Below are 18,244 nucleotides of genomic sequence, written 5' to 3' on the forward strand. Positions count from 1 at the left end.
ACGCATTCCTGCGATATCACAGTGTCATTGTGAGGTTTAACTAAACCTTTAAGCAAGCAAACATTATCAGAAAAAGTAATTTCCTTTGAAAAGAGAAAAAAAAAATCTTAAAATATGTGGCAAATCTAACCTGAAAGTGTGTTTATGTGTGAGCTGGTTCGTTAGTTCTTGGTCCTGGGAGAAGTTTTGTACATTCTTAGTGGGCAGCCCGTTTCTCGGGTTTGTCTGTAGATGGGGCCCTCTACAAAAACGTTGCTCTTCGTGTGCCCGCCTCAGTCCTGCAGAGAGGCCAGTCTGTGACCCGCAGCTAGAACCGTCTCTGGCGGACTGTTCATGGGATGAACGCGTCTTTGTTTTCCTCCGTGAACCCGCATCTGTCCTCCACCTTCATGTCGGACTACCCCGACCTGCAAAGTGCGCTTTTTGTCAACAAGTAGGAAAGGACATTATCAGAAGCATATCGACTCCTACAGTTATATTAGGTAGCTTTCAGTCTTATTTTAGTATTCTCCTGAGTGAAATCGGACGCCATGGCCACCTTCCTGAAAAGTCTGCTTTGGATGCTTTTCTTGTCTCCAGATCTGAGATGTAACGGTGAGTTTCTTTTATACGTCTTAAAGACTAAATCCGAGTAAAGCTGAGAAATGATGCACTGGAAGTCGACAGGCAAAAAAACTGATGTGTCTTCTGTAAGTGCAGATTTTTGCATCAGGCTCCCTGGCGTTCATGTGAAACTTGGAAAAGACTTGCAACGGCTTTTTACTGTGTTTTCTCCCGACGCAGAGATCATCTTCTGCAATAGATGGGGCCTTTGTAGTGGGCTTTTCCTTGTAGCAGTTTAGGTAATAAAGTAATAGGCTCTCAGATGTGCTCGGAGGCGGAGATTTCACATCACGTCTACAGAAAAACTCAGTGAGAGCTGGCATCCTTTAAACTGCATAAACAGCCAACGTTGACAGTGAGTTCCACCGTTTAGGAGTCATTCTTCCAAAATCCCTTTTTTTCACTCTCCCTTCATTTTTACAGACTTTTCAACATCGATTGAAAAACGGTCACATTTTCGGTTGCATGCACACTTCACCTTTATGTTGAGAAGGTATTCGATGGTTTTTGGGTGAATGCCTGTGCGTGTTGGGGGGTTGGGGGTTCCTCCTATAAGCCTCTGTGACCACTTGAACACTCTTTGTACTTCTTCAGTTTGTTGACATGTGGTACTTGGAGCTCCCAGTTCTCATAAAAAAAGGAGCTTGTGTCAGACTCAAAGGGCCACTGTGTCATTGTCATGTTAATTGAATGCATATCTCCAGGTGATCTAAGTCTTTGTCAGTCATGGTAATTCATTTACTACCCCTGCGGGGAGTGAGAGCAGAGCAGATTTCCTGTTTTCAGCTTTGGCTCTGAGGACTTACCATTTGGTATGAAGTGAAAGGGGTGTGGGGGTGGGGCACAAGGGGGCTCAATGATTAGCACCTTTCCCCCTCCTTTTTTTGTTTTTTGGATCTGCAAGCAGCCTTTCTTTCAGTTTTGACTTCAGTGATCACTGAGGACTAAAGAAGCAGTGCAAAGATCCTTTCCTGAAATGAAAGAAAAGACAAGATGAGCTCAGAGGTTCTTCTGTAAGTAGTCAGAAGGCAGCTTGTGTCCTTATATGGTCGCTTATTTGTAATTCATGCATAAGTTAATGAGTTAAAAATTTTGTACATCATCTTTGACTTATAGGACATTCCAGTGTATGTTCATGTTTTTACGTGGTGAATAAGAGCCCCAGAACCTAAGGGCTTGGCAATATCCATCCATCCATCCATCCATCCATCCATCCATCCATCCATTATCTATACACCGCTTGATCCCCATTAGGGACCTGGAGACTATCCCAGCTGACTTGGGGCGAAGGCAGGGGACACCCTGGACAGGTCGGCTTGGCAATATGTTTGAGCCAATATCACAATATTAAGAGATAGTTTATGATCTTGGAAACATTGTTAATGGAGAATTTCTGGTGTGCACGTATTAAATGTAAGATTTTTTTCACTTGTTAAATATAGGAAAATCCTGAATGTGCAAATCACTATATGATGCTTTGTCAGATGTGCCATATGGTTTCACATGTGACATTATATGCGAGCTTCCACATTTTCAATTTCAAATATCTCATTTCTTTCTTTATTTGGAGGGATGGTGCATATTAATGAATATGCAAACTCATATGTTTACACAAGGTTGCAGTACAGAAGCCGGACTTAGAGTTAGATGTATAAAAAAACAATATAGTAAAACAAAGACAATGATACATAAATTCTGGCTAGGTTAAACCTACCCTAAAGTGCTTTTATTTTAGTAAAGTGCTTACTAGGCAGAGCTTGTTATAAAGTGCTTATAGTTAAAGTGCCTGTTTTTAAAGGGAATTAAATCTCATGGAAAATCTCATGTGCATATGCATTTGATTTTAAAAATGCCCTTGTAAAATTACCTGAAGTACTCTTTGTCACTTTTCAAAATCCAATTAAATCACATTTGTTGAATTCACATATACTTTTTCAGAACATGCATTATAATACTTGCAAACTCACATTTTCAGTAATGTGAGGTTCAGTGAATTGTGTTCCCTTGTTACCTATTACATTTACTATTTCTGTTGGTTTTTAATCAAATCTTGGTGCTTGGTTAATAAATACAAATTTAAAATAATGGTAACACCTGGTTTCACAGCACTGTAGGTCATTTTTGTCAGTATATGGTTTTGGTGTTTTAAAACTTACTTTTTGCTATCATTAGTCTACATTCTCTGAACTAAAGAAATAATTCAGTTCAATAGAATTTTATTTATAGAGCACCAATTACAATTCAGATTGTGTCAAGACGCTTTACAGAACCCATATGCTTGAACCCCCAGAGCATATAGATCTGTAACACCTTGAAAACATGCTTAACTTGCACCATACCTGGCCCTGACACAGCAAGATCATCAACAACAACATATGCATGTGATCTGCAACTGCAGGAGAAAGAAATAGCTACAACACTGTTTCAATATTAAGAATGTATGGAATGTATGAAAAGACAAAGTGCTAAATATTTTGACACCACTGCAAATCAGATTAACCTAAATGATTCTGTTCTGAATTTAAATGTCATCTTTTAATTTCAGCTTATGTTCACTTTGGATGAAACAAATGTCAGAGTTGAATTTTTTTTTTTTTTTTTTATAAATATTGTTTACTGTTTGTCTTTAGTAGATATAGACAGTGAAGCAAGACAGGATATTTAGAGAAAGAGAGCACAGAGATGATGTGAGAAATTTAGCGGCCGGGATTAAAACCACTGACTCGTTGACGGTATTTGCACCTATTTGGTATGCACCCTAAACACTTTGCTATCAGATTGCCAGGAGGTGAAAAGTCTCTGATTTCGCAAGATAATACCGACCAATTCAGCATGGCACTTAAGTGGTCAGCATTTGAAGTATACTTGAAAATGTGAGAGTGACTGTATGGAGTGAACGCAGGGAAGGCTTGTTATTCATGACTGACGATGTTGGGCTCAGACTAAAAAAGCAGAGCTGCTGCTGTCGGAAATGGGGCCAGAAGGCCTTCATTTGTTGTGGAGATGTTTAGAAAGGGCTTTATCTGTTCTGTTGTCACTTTTAAGAAAACCCTGCCCAGCTGCGTGCCATCCATTATCTATGCACCGCTTAATCCTCAGGGTCACGGGTTGGCTGAAGTCTTTCCCAGCTGACTTGTAGTGAAGGCAGGGGACACCAGTCTATCACAGGACTACATACAGAGACAAACAATCACACTCACATTCACACCTACGGACAATTTAGAATCACCATATAACCTCAGCATGTTGTTGTACTGTGGGAGGAAGCCAGAGAAAACTCACACATGCACAGGGAGAACCCGGAAACTTCTCAGGCTAGGAAGCGAACCGGGGATCTTCTAACTGTGAGGTGACGCGCTAACCACCAAGCTACCGTGCAGCCTGCATATCATCACTAATGTAGAATTTTTTTATTTTTTATTTTTTATTTTTTTTTTAATAATTTTGATTTCTGTTAGGGACTGTTTGCTAAAAATGAATGAACAAGATTATGAATGTCAACAGGCAGTCATCTTTGGTACTTGGTGGGATGGATTTCTTAAAATGCTCTTGGTCTTATTTAAGAAGTGGGAACTTCTAGGGAGGGGAGAGGGCAGTCGATGATCTTCTGGGCAGTTGTTACAACCCTCTGGAGCGCTTTCCTCTCTGCTTCTGTGCAACCACACACAGATGCAGTATGTGAGTATATTCTCGATGGAGCAGCAGTAGAAGGACACAAAAACTTTTTTGTGAGAAGTCTCTGCTGTGCCTTATTCACCAGTGCTGTTGTGTTACTGCTCCAGGTCAAGTCTTCCTCCATGTACATGTCCAGAACCAGAAGTGAGAAACCCTCTCCAGAGGGTATCCACTGATGTGAAAGGGTTGATGTCCGTTTTGTTCTTTCTGAAGCCTGTAATCAACTCCTTGGTTTTGGCGGTGTTAAGGACCAGGTTGTAGTCTGTGCACCACACAGACCGCTGTTCCACCTTTTTCAAATGAGCTGACTTATTCCCCAAAGAGATGAGACCCATTATGGGTGTGCCATCTGCAAATGCAATGATGCTTACGCTGGGGTGGGTGGGGGTGCAGTTGTGGGTACAGAGGGTGTAGAGCAGGGAGCTGAGCACACAGCCCTGTGGGGAGCCACTGCTAAGGCTGAATGCTGAGAAGATATGGGGACTTACTCTCACCCTCTGTGAGCAAGCTGTCAGGAAGTCTTTAAACCAGAGGCAGATGGAGAAGGGTTGTTCCAGGTCTATGAGTTTGGTCACCAGTCTGTGAGGGAGAATGGTGTTAAAAGCGAAGCTTAAGTCTACAGAGAGCAGCCTGGCATACCTCCCTCTCTGGTCTAGGTGGGTCAGGGCAGTGATGAGAGTTGTGGCCACGACATCTTCTGTGGACCTATTAGCTCTGAAGGCAAACTTGTGTGTGTCAAACCTGGATGGGAGGCTGGAGAAGTTGTGAGTACGAATCAGTTTCTCAAAACACTTCATTATGACAGGAGTAAGTGCCACTGGATGGTAGACATCCAGGCTGCTGATGGTGGTGTTTTTTGACAGTGGAAATATGGTGCAGGACTTCAGGCAGGGAGGATGGTGGGCTGTGATAGGAACTGGTTAAAGATCTTGGTGAAGACCACAGCCATCTGGTCAGAGCATAACTTCAGAACCTGTCGAGAGGGGACATCAGGATCTGCACCTTCTTCGGGTTTAACGTCTTCAGTGTACACTTCACTTCATGTTCCTCCACCATGAAAATGTGGCTGGTGTCGACTGGTGGATGTGATGCAGCTGCCTGTGGTGGCAGCACCTCAAAGTGGGTAAAGAAGTGCTTCAGCTCCTTTTCCAGTGATGCATCACCATCCAAGGCTGAAAGGTTGCTGGATTTGTATCTGGTGATGGGCTTAACCCCCTGCCACACCTACCCCAGTATTGTTGCAGTGGAAGTAGTCTTCAATCTTCCTCCTGCAGGCAGCCTTGGGCTCTCTGATGCCTCTTTTCAGGTTGGCTATGGCAGCACTGTATTTTTCCCCATCACAGACCTGAAAGCAGCATTCTACACTTATCCACAGTGACAATGTCCATGCAGTGCCTAATGTAACACAAGATAACTGCTGTGTACTGTTATAAGTACTAGTGTTCAAAAATACCCCAATTTGCTTTTTCTAAGCAGTCCTGGAATTGATGAGAGGCACCTTCAGCCCATGTTTTAATAATCTTTGTTGTGGTAAGAGTACTTTTCCTGTATGCTGGAATTAAGCGCAGGGACGAATGGTCCCTATAAGATAGGGATAGAAGCTATAAAGATGTGATGTGGACTGCCTCAGGATACATGCTCTGTTGAGGGCTAATGGTGTCATGCAAGTACCCAAGAGCTGAGCTAGCATTAGCATCAGATGGCATATACACAGCAGTTAGCATTACAACAGCAAACTCCAATATGTAATAGTGTTGCATCCGCATTCAGAGGTCTTAGCAATGATTTAAGCGAGTGTTTTCAGTGTTTTCTTCAAACTATTTCGGAAAGCAGACATAAAACAGAGGGTCACATTCATAGTTACTATTAATGGTGTTGCAATCACGTGTCCCTCCAATGAAACAGTGTCTCTCTGGCATGGAAACTGTCTGTGTTTGATATATTGTGTGGACTAATGGCTTTGTTATTTAGCTACAGACCAGACACTGATGTAACTGACGAACATAAGGGCATCTAATCAACTTTTGTATGGCACACTGTGCAAAGTTTTCCCAAAGTTTTTTCCCCCCACCATTTATGGCACCCTGATTTACGTCTTTTCCATGTTTACCCTTCCCCCATCTAACTGCGAAATTAGGCAATGTTTAGCAGCACTGAACAAACCAGAAGAGTTAGTCAGAGGTCAGGCCATTAATCTGGAGTTTGTGGAAATATAAAGGAGTGTTGAAGGACCTGAGTTTTCCCCCAGTTTTAGAGCAAGGAACTTGTATTTCCATTTTAGATGTAAATACTTACTTTGGAGCAACAATGAGACAGTTGCTTTAAGAGCAACAGAGGATTAAGACATAATACTATGTAAAGGTGAATAACACAATATTGCTATTATGAATAAAGTTACATTTATTAAAAATAGAACACAGTCATTCAATTCCATAAAGCCAGGACAGCCTTCCACGCAGCCAGTTGCATTGCCCTTTGTATAGAACACAGAAAAACACATGAAGAAACTGCAGCTGATGCTTTACCACCGTATTAGTGATTATTTCTGAGGTGTGCTGGACACATTGTGTGAACAAAGCATAGGATTTCTGGAGAAATATTGTGTTTGGGCTCCATCAAAGAAAGCTTGTGCAAACAAAACTCCTACAAAGTCTGGAAACAACTACTTAAATTAAAACTTTTTTCATGTTAAATTCAAAATGATGGAGAATCTCCTGTACAGTCTGCCTGGCGACAAAATTTGGGCTGCATGTGGACCCTCACAGACTTGGGTGAATTTATGTCATGCCTACTCTTGTGGATGAATACGTGAAAAGCATGAATTGACCTTCAGGTAGACAATGGTGCGTTAAGTCTTTTCTATTTGTGCTACTGCAACATGATGTTTTGCCATGTCATTGAAGGCAATTTCAATGGTTTTGTCTTTTTCATGTCTGCTTTCAAAGAATAATAGCTAGTTGCCTGCATCTACCTTCCTTTTTTAATGTGTGCTGAACGTGGTCTCAAAAATTGGGCTGCAAGTACCCTGCAAGCTAACATCTGTACAGGTGTCTACGTTGGCTTGAGGCTGAAATGTTCAAAAACCAAATGTCTAATTCATGTGTTTATTTTAATGTAAGTATAATAATAATAATGTAACTATAAACCTTGTAGCACATGTGCCACCCCTCACTCCCTACATAAGTCTGAGGTTGTGGTTTGTGTTTTTTTTTTTCACAAATCTTATCTGTAGTACTTTTAATATTACCTTTCCAGCTGCCTCATCAAAGGCTTTCATAGCTGATCTTTTGCCTGGTCGTCCTGACTTCAGCAGTGGTTGTTTTGGGTTGCAGCTAATTCCTGCTGGTGACAAGCAGTCAAAGAAGTGTGACGCTGCTTGAAAAGTGCTGCTTGAGTGTTAATGTACACAGAAATGTACTGGAAAATACAGACCATACCGATCACAAGTTTATTTTTACATTTTCAGATGCAGTGTTTGACACATGCAGATTTAACTGAGGGATAACAAACTGAAAAACTAAAACTCCTAGTCATTTCACTACTTGGGTGAATCTTAGGGAGTTGCTAAGTTATAGTTTTGGCTGTCACTTATAATGGGTCTAACTGCTGTGCTGTATTGTTAATTGCACAGAGTCCCAACCTATGCCCTCTGGCCAGGGAGATTTTGCCAAACATCTGTATTAGACAGGAAGCAGCTGTAAAGTTAAAACCACAATGGGTAGGCTGTTGAATTTCCTTCTTTTGGCATCTGTGTGCATAGGCAGCAATGCATGCTTCTAACCCATTCTCCAGTGTAAACACTGCGACAACCATTTTTTATGTGAGGAGAACTACAGGGACACACTCAAGTCTTGTGTGAACCTTAACAAAGATGGATTGACCTGTGGCAGCCGTCTATGAATGGGTCAAACACAAGCTGAACATGTGCTTACTATCTAGTGTCAAACACAGAGGGTTTTCTCTGAAAAGTGGCAAAAGTGACACTTTTGGAATGAAGGATTTAAAGTACACAAATTCATAGCTGAAAGTTGTCATAACTTTCTAAAATAGATTGTCTAGAAATAATTTCTACAATTTGAACAGGATCTGAACTCCCTCAAGATCACTTTTTGTTTAAATAAGTGCAACAAACTTTTCAGTTCACCATCTAGTGATTATGTAGAAACAGTGTGACCTTTGTTGTTTCTTGGTGACAGTTGTGTAAGCTAATTCATTTTAAGTAGAGCTAGAACAATTCTCAACCCTGATGATTATCAAGGACTGGTATTTGGCATTTTTCCGATTGTCGTCATCATCATTTTTATTAAGCGAACAGCTACTCTGGCTGTAGGTTTTCTCTCTGTAGTCAGTCTGTGGTCTCAGCTATATTTGATTTTAAAGTAACACCAATCAGCACTAAAAGCTACTGTATACAGGCCACGTTTACAGATTGAAGCAGAGTTTGGAAGGTCAGATAGCGGATGTTACTGGATGCTATCTGGAATGTCATAATTTTCTTTAGAAAAGTTAACTTCAGCAATCTGTTCTAACTGACAGACACATCTCTCTAGCGGAGAGACAACCTGCACAAACTAAAACAGAAAAACACAAGTTGCCACTACAATCAAATTCCCACATCTCAAGGATACCTGAAGCAAACAGGATGCACCTGACCACAGTTTGGAGTAGGACAGGATCAGCATGTTTTTTTTCCAGGGCTAATGTCGTTATCAGTTATTGGTAATAAAGACAGCCCTTTACTGATATTTGGACCCGATGTACATTAAATGATCATAACAGCATGTCTGCCATGAGATGATAGTGTAGCCCTAGCCACTGTCAAAAGTACGTCATTTCCTTATTTGTGGAGATGACTAGAGGTCGACCGATATGGGATTTTCAAAGGCCAATGCCGATACAGATTTTTTAAAAAAATTTTCAGCCGATGGCCGATATCTAAAGCCGATTGTAGAAGCCGATTTTTAAGGCCGATATCCTTTTTTTTTTTTTAAAAGCACATCGATTACAAAAGGCAATTTAAACACTAAAAGTATATGCATGTATATATTACAAATTAAATACACTTCATTTTCTCTCTTACCAAGAAACAAATCTCTTACCTGTTTTTTTTTTACCAAATAAGCAGGTGTGGAGCGAGGCTTGTTGTTGCCTGGCTCACTCGCTCCGCTCATGCTCCACTCTCTGAGTGCCAGGGGTCCTTCTAAGGGAAAAGTGGTCGCGGCAGCTGCCCGTACGGGTGCCTGATCACAAATCGGCTTTTTATTTGTAAATATCGGCCGATGGCCGATATTGAAAAAAGTCCATATATCGGCCCAAAATATCGGCTGGCCGATACATCGGTCGACCTCTAGAGATGACTGCGCTTCTTGTTCAGTTTTTGCAGGTTGTGTGTTTGCTAGAGAGAGTTGTCTGTAAGTTCGAACAGTCTTAAAAGTTAATCGGAGTTTAGAAACATGTTATAGTACTCCAGATAGCGTTATCCCCAGGCTAAGAGGTATAGCACACCTCTTAGCAATAGCCTAGCACCCTTAGCAAAATAAGTTCCAGCTGCACAGACACCAACAAGTGAATTAGTGGGACATTTTTTGTGCAGCAGGGAAACTAGGCATGCTTGTGGAAGACTGCAGTGTTCATTACAACCATAGCAGTGTCCGCTAAGTACTCACCTTCCAAACACAGCTCACTTAATCGCTCGAGTTGCTCCGCTCCACAAATGCGCTCTCTGTCCCTTTGTGTGCTTTTGGTGACTGACCGTTACTGGTGATATGCAACCAGTCAGATAGTGCTGTGGATGGAACATTGCTTGAGACCACAGAGTGACTGCAGAAAGAGAGAGCAGGCTGAATCAGAGCCAAAGTTTTGCATAGGATTTATTTAGTGATAATCGGTCAGTCACACCTGTGATGCCATTAAATGGTTAAAATGCCAGATATCAACCTTAATCATTGACCAGACAGATAATTGATTGATCCCTAATTTGGAGTGACACAACAAGGGTCTGAGTACTGATTTTAAATACATTTGCCAAAATGTATGACATAATGACATTTGTCATTATGCTTATGCAGATTGATAAAATCCAGTAAATTAAAAATACGATAGTGTGCAAAAAGTAAAGGGGACTGAATACTTTTTAAATGCAACACTGAAGGCATTCTTCAACTTGCAGTACCAAGTCCCAAGCAGGAAAGCTTTGCGAGTGAAATTTCTCTCAAATACTAACTTTGTCCAGATGTGATTACTTTTGTCACACAAGCTCCATCACTCTTATCATCTAAACATTAACATGCATGAAAAACAAGTTTACAGTCTTTCTGAAATAATGACTGTATCATGGCACTCTCTGGATTGTCAGATGGTATCACTTATGTGCTGTGGAATTTCCTCTTTCTGGCTCTGATGCTATCTTCCCACCCTGAGTACTCATCACTGAGGCAGCTTAAATAAGGTCAGCTCCATCTCCATGACTGAGGCAAAACAACAATAGTCGTCTCATAAATAAGCAGGCACTTCCCTTCAAATGTTTGGACATTTGGAGGATATTTGCAGATAAAACAGTCCAAGCCTTGATTGATGGGGATGGACTTAGTCATCTGCATTTTACTCGCTCTCTGATAAGTGGGTGCATACCAGTTTAGTTCAGTGGAAAGACATGTTTAGCTGTGAAAAAGGATTTTTTTCGGTTGCTTCTAAAACAAAGCTCTAGTGTCAATTGTTTATCTTTCTCCAACCTACCTCTGAGTCATTCTTTCCTTCATCAAATAGTCCTAGGGAAGGCCAGCAATGTGGAACTGTAATGTACAAGTAACAGAAAATTACACAGATTTAGCTGTGAACTTTTCTTCAGAACTCTTCATCTTTTGCATCTGTCACTGATTTGATTGCATTGATAAGCATTGCTGTTAACACATTTCCAGAGACCCATAGCGGACTGTAAAGGCAGACCACTACTTTTTTGAACCCTCCAGCATGCTTTACTCATCTGTCCCCATGATGTCCTTCAGCCTCAATAGATGAATTAATCAACTAAAACTCCATGAAGCCCTTCTGTGATGGACATATAACTGTTTTCCTTCTTTTGTCGTGGCTCAAATTGCTGTGATCTGGAATGATCTGGAAACGTTAAACCTGACCCAATAACTGTAAATGTGTGTGGGCACAAATGGCCAGATTGTGGTGCTGCAATTAGGGCCCAAAAACTTAGTTTCGTATAGTCCACTTCTTACAGTCTGACTGACTTGAAAGTTGACAAACAAGTCAGTCTCAATATACACAACCATATGCCTCTTGGATGACACATGTTTATTGTAATAATTTGCATAATGTGAAGATACATGCAATTGTGCTTTTTGGATTTTAACTCTATCACACCAAATTTGGTATGTAGCATTGGGGAACAGAGCTACAGGTCCACCATAAATGGACAGTTTAAAACCACCATACATCCACCATCAAGGGGATAGCAGGATTGTTAAGATCAGAATTAAGAATGCTATTCTCCACAGCATTTTCCACTCTGAATTTCTTAGGCATGGTAATATTACTTGATCAATGACTCCATAATTCGTGGTGAAGCACAGGGATTGGCTTGCAGTTAGCTATTATTACTTTTTTTTAAGTCAAAGAGGTTAGCCCTCTCACAGAAGAGCTGTCTCTCCAACATTGTTAAAAATGAAACAAATTCACAGCACTATGACACACACAGTACTCCATCTGCACTTTCTCTCTGTTGAAATCTCTTCCTGCCTATACATCAGGCATAACATTATGACCACCTTCCTAATGTTGTGTTGGTCCCCCTTTTGCTGCCAAAACAGCCCTGACCCGTCAAGGCATGGACTCAACTAGACCCCTGAAGGCTTGCTGTGGTATCTGGCACCAAGATGTTAGCAGCAGATTCTTTAAGTCCTGTAAGTTGTGAGGTGGGGCCTCCATGGATCGGACTTGTTTGTCCAGCACATCCCACAGATGTTGGATTGGATTGAGATCTGGGGAATTTTGAGGCTTGCCCATTATTGTCATGACTATTTACATTGTAGATTCTAACTGAAGGCATCAAAACTATGAATGAACACATATGGAATTATGTAGTAAACTAAAAGGTGTGAAGTAAGTCAAAATGTTTCATATTTTAGATTTTTCAAAATAGCCACCTTTTGCTTTGCAAAACCTTGGTATTCTCTCGATGAGCTTCATTTCACACTACAGAATTCCATATGTGTTCATTCATAGTTGTGATGCCTTCAGGGAGAATCTACAATGTAAATAGTCATGAAAATAAAGAAAAACCATTGAATAAGAAGGTGTGTCCAAACTTTTGACTGGTAGTGTATATCCAACCTACTAACAAGTGCCATGATGAAGAGATAATAGGTGTTATTCAGTTCACCTGTCAGTGGTCATAATGTTATGCTTGATCGGTGTATGTTAGATAACTGGCTCATTACAATTAGTTCATGTGATAGTACAATTTAAGGCACTATTACGCAATGTGATGCAAATGTGACAAGCTACATGTTTGAAAGTGTGTAGAGATTTTTAATCGCAAGGTATCCCATTGGTTATACGATTTGCTATTAGCAATTTCCACAACTGCAAGACTGAGCCAAGTTTGGATGATGCAGTGTCACATGATGGGGTCATAGGGTTTTAAGCAAAGTTTGGATGATATGCCCATTAAAATTGGTTCTAACTTTATCAGTTAAAGGCTACTCATATTTATGCTACCACAGCAACATTTTTTTCCTTCAAGGGGACAATTTAGCCAAGGAGAGCCAAAGAGTTGTTGTCAAGTCAACTTTAACCTGACTTTGTGCATGTTCTTACTGCACATTTGGCTGTAACCCTGTTTCTATTAATTGAGTTAGGGAGAAATGTGTGAGGGATCCAAAATCAAACATACTAAATACAAAAAGTCCACTGGAATACACTTACACAGGTAGAAAAATATGCACCATAAAACATGAGAACACATCCTGGGACACTTAACAGGATAATTATGACCAGACTCAACACTGCCTGTGGCTCCAAGTATCTTTTCATCCAAACAGACGATTGCCAGACACATGCTGGAAATCAAAGACATTTAAAACATCCACAATCCCTTTGTCTTCTGGGGGACCAGAAAAAAAACAACACACTTCTGTTTCCAGCAAACAACTCTTGATTAGTTTGTGTTGTGACAGAATGTCCTAAATATACAAATACGCCAAAAACATACTGGTTTTAGATTTTGGGGACTTAATACAATATCAGGAATGTCTCCTTTAACACTGAAACAAATGACTGTATGTCACTCACAGTTCAGAAGTCATTGAGCTTTTTGTTTCCGTTAGCATACTTTGTCAACAGCTTTCAGTCTGTTTCACCTCTGAACTGTGTTTGACAGTGGTCCTAATGGGCAGTTGATGCTTTCGATTGTCTGTGCATGCAGACCAATGCAGAATTTAAAAGCAGGCGGTGATAGGGACATCCAAGCACCTCTGTTGAGAAAACAATGCGTCTGCACTGGTGTGTCCTGACAGTCTAATTGGGCTTCATATCGAACACAGGAAAACTTTGCAGGATATAGCAGCTACTTACAGACTGGGCTGTAGCATTGTGTCAGCCATGCACAGTGGGCGAACAGAGCACAGGATTTTTGGAGAATTTAGAACTTCTCACTTTGTCTGGGCTCAGTTGATGATGGAAAGCATGTACAAATCAAAGCTCTTCCAAAGTCAAGCACTGACTACTTTACTTACAACTCTTTTAATAATCAACTATAGAAAGGTGTGGATGATGGAAAATCTATCTCACACAGTCTCTCCTCTAAAGAAGAATTTGTTTAAGGTGTTCAAGAGTAACGAAGCCAACAAAGGAGAGTTAAGCTACTCTTTGATGCCCATGTTCACTCTCATGACTCTCACTAGCCTTGTCATGGTGAGTACAGAGACCCGGGTGCATACAGAGAACGCCCACTAGTAAAGATATAACAGTCTATTAAGACAATTTTTCAAAGGGGAAAATAAACACGGAGTGGGAGGAATGGAAACAGATAACACAGGGAGCTGAGCTAAGGTACAATTGTGATGACTACAGGAATGCCAGGATTACATTGCAGAAAGTATAGGGACACTAGAGAACTACAGAAGCCCAGAAAGGACACTAGACTGGCAATGCAAAGCTACTGAAAGCAATATAGACTTAATCTTAAGAATCTAAATGTACACAGGAACAGGGAACTAACCAGGAACAGGTAACACAAGGCTAGGAAAGTTGTCAGGGACGGGGCGTTAACAAGATAATACATGCACACAGCGAGATACACAGGAAACCAAACTACAGAGGCTGTGCACGACGGTATAACTGTCAACAGAACAACGGGGCTGGACATAAACTGCATAGCTCAAAGCAACAAGATGTACGCACAGTACTGAGAAACAATCACAATGAGTTTAAGCAGTACAGACTTCCACCATTAAGCTAATTATAAAACTAGAGTACTAGAATAATCAAATAGAGCAAGCTACAAAACTATAGGCTCAGCTGGTCAAGAACAAGAGAGTTGTCAAGGGTGTGTGGACTGAGGAAGTGAGTGGCGTGACTTGAGGAATCCTGGATTGTGGTCTGAAGGTTTGCGGATCTATGAAGAAAGAATGATGATAAATAAGGATCTCTATGGCTGAGGGACGATGTTCAGCACAAGGCAGACAGGAGACATGGAGAACTAGACAGAAGAACAATGAATTAGAAGCAATGAAGGTAACAAATCTAAACAGAGCTAATGCTGGCCTGAGTTAGCTGACTGTGTGTAGTAAAACATTCCAGTGTCGAGTGGTGACTCAAGCACTTCCTTTATGGCAGGTATTGGAGGTAGATCAGCCACTCCCTGCTGCACGTGTCCTCAATCAGCTGATAATTTAATGGATGTCCAGCACACACACCCACACATACACACCTCTGTCTGTTAAATGTGTCTGTAGGCATTTAGCCAAAACAACTTCACAAGCTGCAGATTTGATGGTGGATGTGCATCAGGAAGGTTGTTTTGATGTTGTTGCTGTTGTTGTTGACTTTTAGTTGCAAAAAAAAAAATAAAAAAATTTACATTTTGGCTTAAAGTGACTTTAACTCCTGTATATTTAAAAGGAAATTAATTAAGTATTTACTGTCTATGAGGACAGTTAAGGAGCAACAGAACAATGGATACACATAAGATTTTTTTAAAACTTCAGAGCCACTTAACAAATGACCCTGAGTAGGATCGTGGTATGTTGCTTCAGGGCAGTTTGGGCTGTTTTCACCCTAGGTGCTTTCATCTGATACACTGACCTTTAACTTTTATGGGGGGGGTTTATAATTTTATTGCATCTTGTGTGTCTTCTTTCACAGTGGAGAGAGGGGGTGTGTTAGGCATGGAAACTGATTTGTTGTAGTACCAATAACACATTCCAACATGGTGCATTCAGACTTTCCTGCTCATTCTTTCCTGCAAACGCACAACTGGCTTGGGAAAGTACTAATTTAGGATTTCCACACTCATTTTCTTCCTTGTCTGATTTGGCTTTTGATTTTATTCCCTTTCCCTGGTAGCTCAGTCTAGCAAACGGGCCATTGCTTATGGTAGTGTGTAACATATTATTCACGATTTCTGTCCTTTTCACTATCTCTGCCATTCTTGTTTCAACCAGTAACAGAGTAAGAAAGTTATGCTCAACCCACAATGAACACTTACCTAGTTTCAGCACAGTTCTTTTTCAGATACAGATTTCATCAGGAAAGACAAAGGCAACAACTTTGTCATAAGGCTGTATCAATGCATTGATGGAAAAAAAAGGCAAGTCTTAGGCAGAGGGACATCGCTTGTCATTGTTTTGTTGCATATCTGTTCTCTTCTGTACTCTCTCTACTAGGGATTGACCAATTATGGCTCTCTTTGTCTGTAGTTACTCTGTGGTCTCAAGCCATGTCTCGCCCACAGCACTACGTATTTTGTTACATGTCACAACTGTTGAACCAATTAGCACTGAAAGCTACTGTTTACAGACAGGGACAGATGAGCCATTTGCAGAGAGGAGCAGCCCTGGTGAATTAGCGAAGCCATTTTTCAAAGATGAGGGCATACATGATGCTAAAGTTGTAATAAACACAGCAGTCTTCCCCAAGCATGCCCAATTTTCCCATTAAGCTGAAAATGCTTGAATATTTATGATGTTACTGACCTGCTAGTGTCGGTGCCACTGGAACTTATTTTGTTGATGGTGCTAGACTAAGGCTATGACTAAGAGATTTGCTGTGCTTCTTAGCCTGTGGCTAATGCTATCCAGAGTAATTCTACATCTTTCTAAAGTAAAATTAACTTTGCAGTCTAGCAATCTGTTGTAACTGACAGCCACATCTCACTAGCAGTAAAGGTATCTAGACTATTTGTGCGTTATCGTTTTCTTTCTGCACAGACAACCAAGCACTCTCACATTCACACCTAAGGACAATTTAGAATCACCAATTAAGCTCAGCATGTTTTTGGTCTGTGGAAGAAAGCCGGAGCACTCAGTGAGAGCATGCAAAGTGAACACAGAAAGAGCTGAGGCCCAGGCCAGGACGCAAACCAGAGGTCTTCTAGCTGTGAGGCAACAGTGCCTACACCGCTAACGACGCAGTGCTGCCCTGATCATTCGCATTTCTTTTGTACTTTTTGGTCATAGTAATCATTATTAATGAAGCAACCCAATTATGAGAGACAGATTCCCTGCTATCACATGCTGTATCTAACATTGAATATATATTGGTTCCCAGTATTGGTCATTGTTCTTTCTTAATTTTGAATCATCAGAGCCCTGACAAAGCCACATCAGATGTATCCTACTCTGTACATATTATGACTGCTATATGTGAGGAACCTTTCATTCTCAAGTATATTATGTTCTCTTTGAAGAAAGAATAACTAAAATATGGCATTGTGTTGGGCTGCTCGGTGGCTCAGTGGTTAACACCGTTGCCTTGCAGCTAGAAGATGCCGGTTCACCTGGGATCTTTCTACATGGAGTTTACATGTTCTCCCTGGTTTCCTCCCAGAGCCCGAAAACATGCTGAGTTTAATTGGTGATTCTAAATTGTCCGTAGGTGTGAATGTGAGTGTGATTGTTTGTCTTTATGTGTAGCCCTGTGATAAACTGGTGATCTGTCCAGGGTGTCCCCTGCCTTCACCCTAAGTCAGCTGGAATAGACTCAAGCCCCCCCCATGACCCTAATGAGAATTAAGCGGTGTATAGATAATGAATGAATGGATGACGTCATGTGGGATGTGGCAGAGATGTCAGATTTGCCAGTATGGTTTGGGCTCGGTTTGGTCAGTTGTTAACGTCGCCTGATTTCGCTGTCAGTTTTATCACTCTGAAAGGGGCTAAATACTTAAATATGCTTCAAAATTAAAATTCCACAAAAGGTGAAAGATTGAACCCCGCTGCAGAACCAAACAGAAACATATCTGTATGGAAGATATCATTTTGAGCGCAACCTAGAGATGCTTATATGCAGAGATCCTACTAATGTAAAAGCTCAAACCACCACTATAGGCTTTCTTTCTAAGACTGCACTTAACTCTGTAACTGAGGAGATCCTGAATACCTCCCATGACAGAAAACTGAGAGGCTGATCAGGGGGAGAGAGACAGAGGAGGCACACAGTGTGCTCTGAATCGGATATCTACAAAAGGGAGGTTGACCAGAACTTGAATCATTTAAAGTAGGAAGATAACAACGTATTTGCTTCAACTACACTAATACTGTGGCAGCGTAGATGGATTCTGATTGCTGAACTTCATTAAACTGTCAGATTAACAGAATCCATTTGGTTGTGCTGATGGTTTTAGAGCTGGACTTAAAAGCACTGTAAAATAAATGAGGATAATCTCAGCCAAATAGAAACTATGGTAGTGACTTGATACATATAATAACCTTAGAAAACTTTGCAATGCTAAACATTT

The 18,244-nt window shown here is 40.8% G+C and overlaps 1 protein-coding gene across 2 annotated transcripts in view; it reads left to right on the forward strand.

Moving 5' to 3' along the window:
* The first annotated feature begins 293 nt into the window (after window positions 1–293).
* Window positions 294–18,244, forward strand: part of ror2 (receptor tyrosine kinase-like orphan receptor 2) — a 47,344-nt gene continuing 29,393 nt past the window's right edge. For both annotated transcript variants that reach the window (XM_055019413.1, XM_055019414.1), the window contains exon 1: window positions 294–594. In XM_055019413.1, the coding sequence (XP_054875388.1) occupies window positions 531–594 (64 nt within the window). In that variant the 5' untranslated portion in view covers window positions 294–530. The remainder of the gene's footprint in view (window positions 595–18,244) is intronic.

This window comes from Amphiprion ocellaris, chromosome 17 (genome assembly GCF_022539595.1).
Source record: "Amphiprion ocellaris isolate individual 3 ecotype Okinawa chromosome 17, ASM2253959v1, whole genome shotgun sequence".
Lineage (NCBI taxonomy): Eukaryota > Metazoa > Chordata > Actinopteri > Pomacentridae > Amphiprion > Amphiprion ocellaris.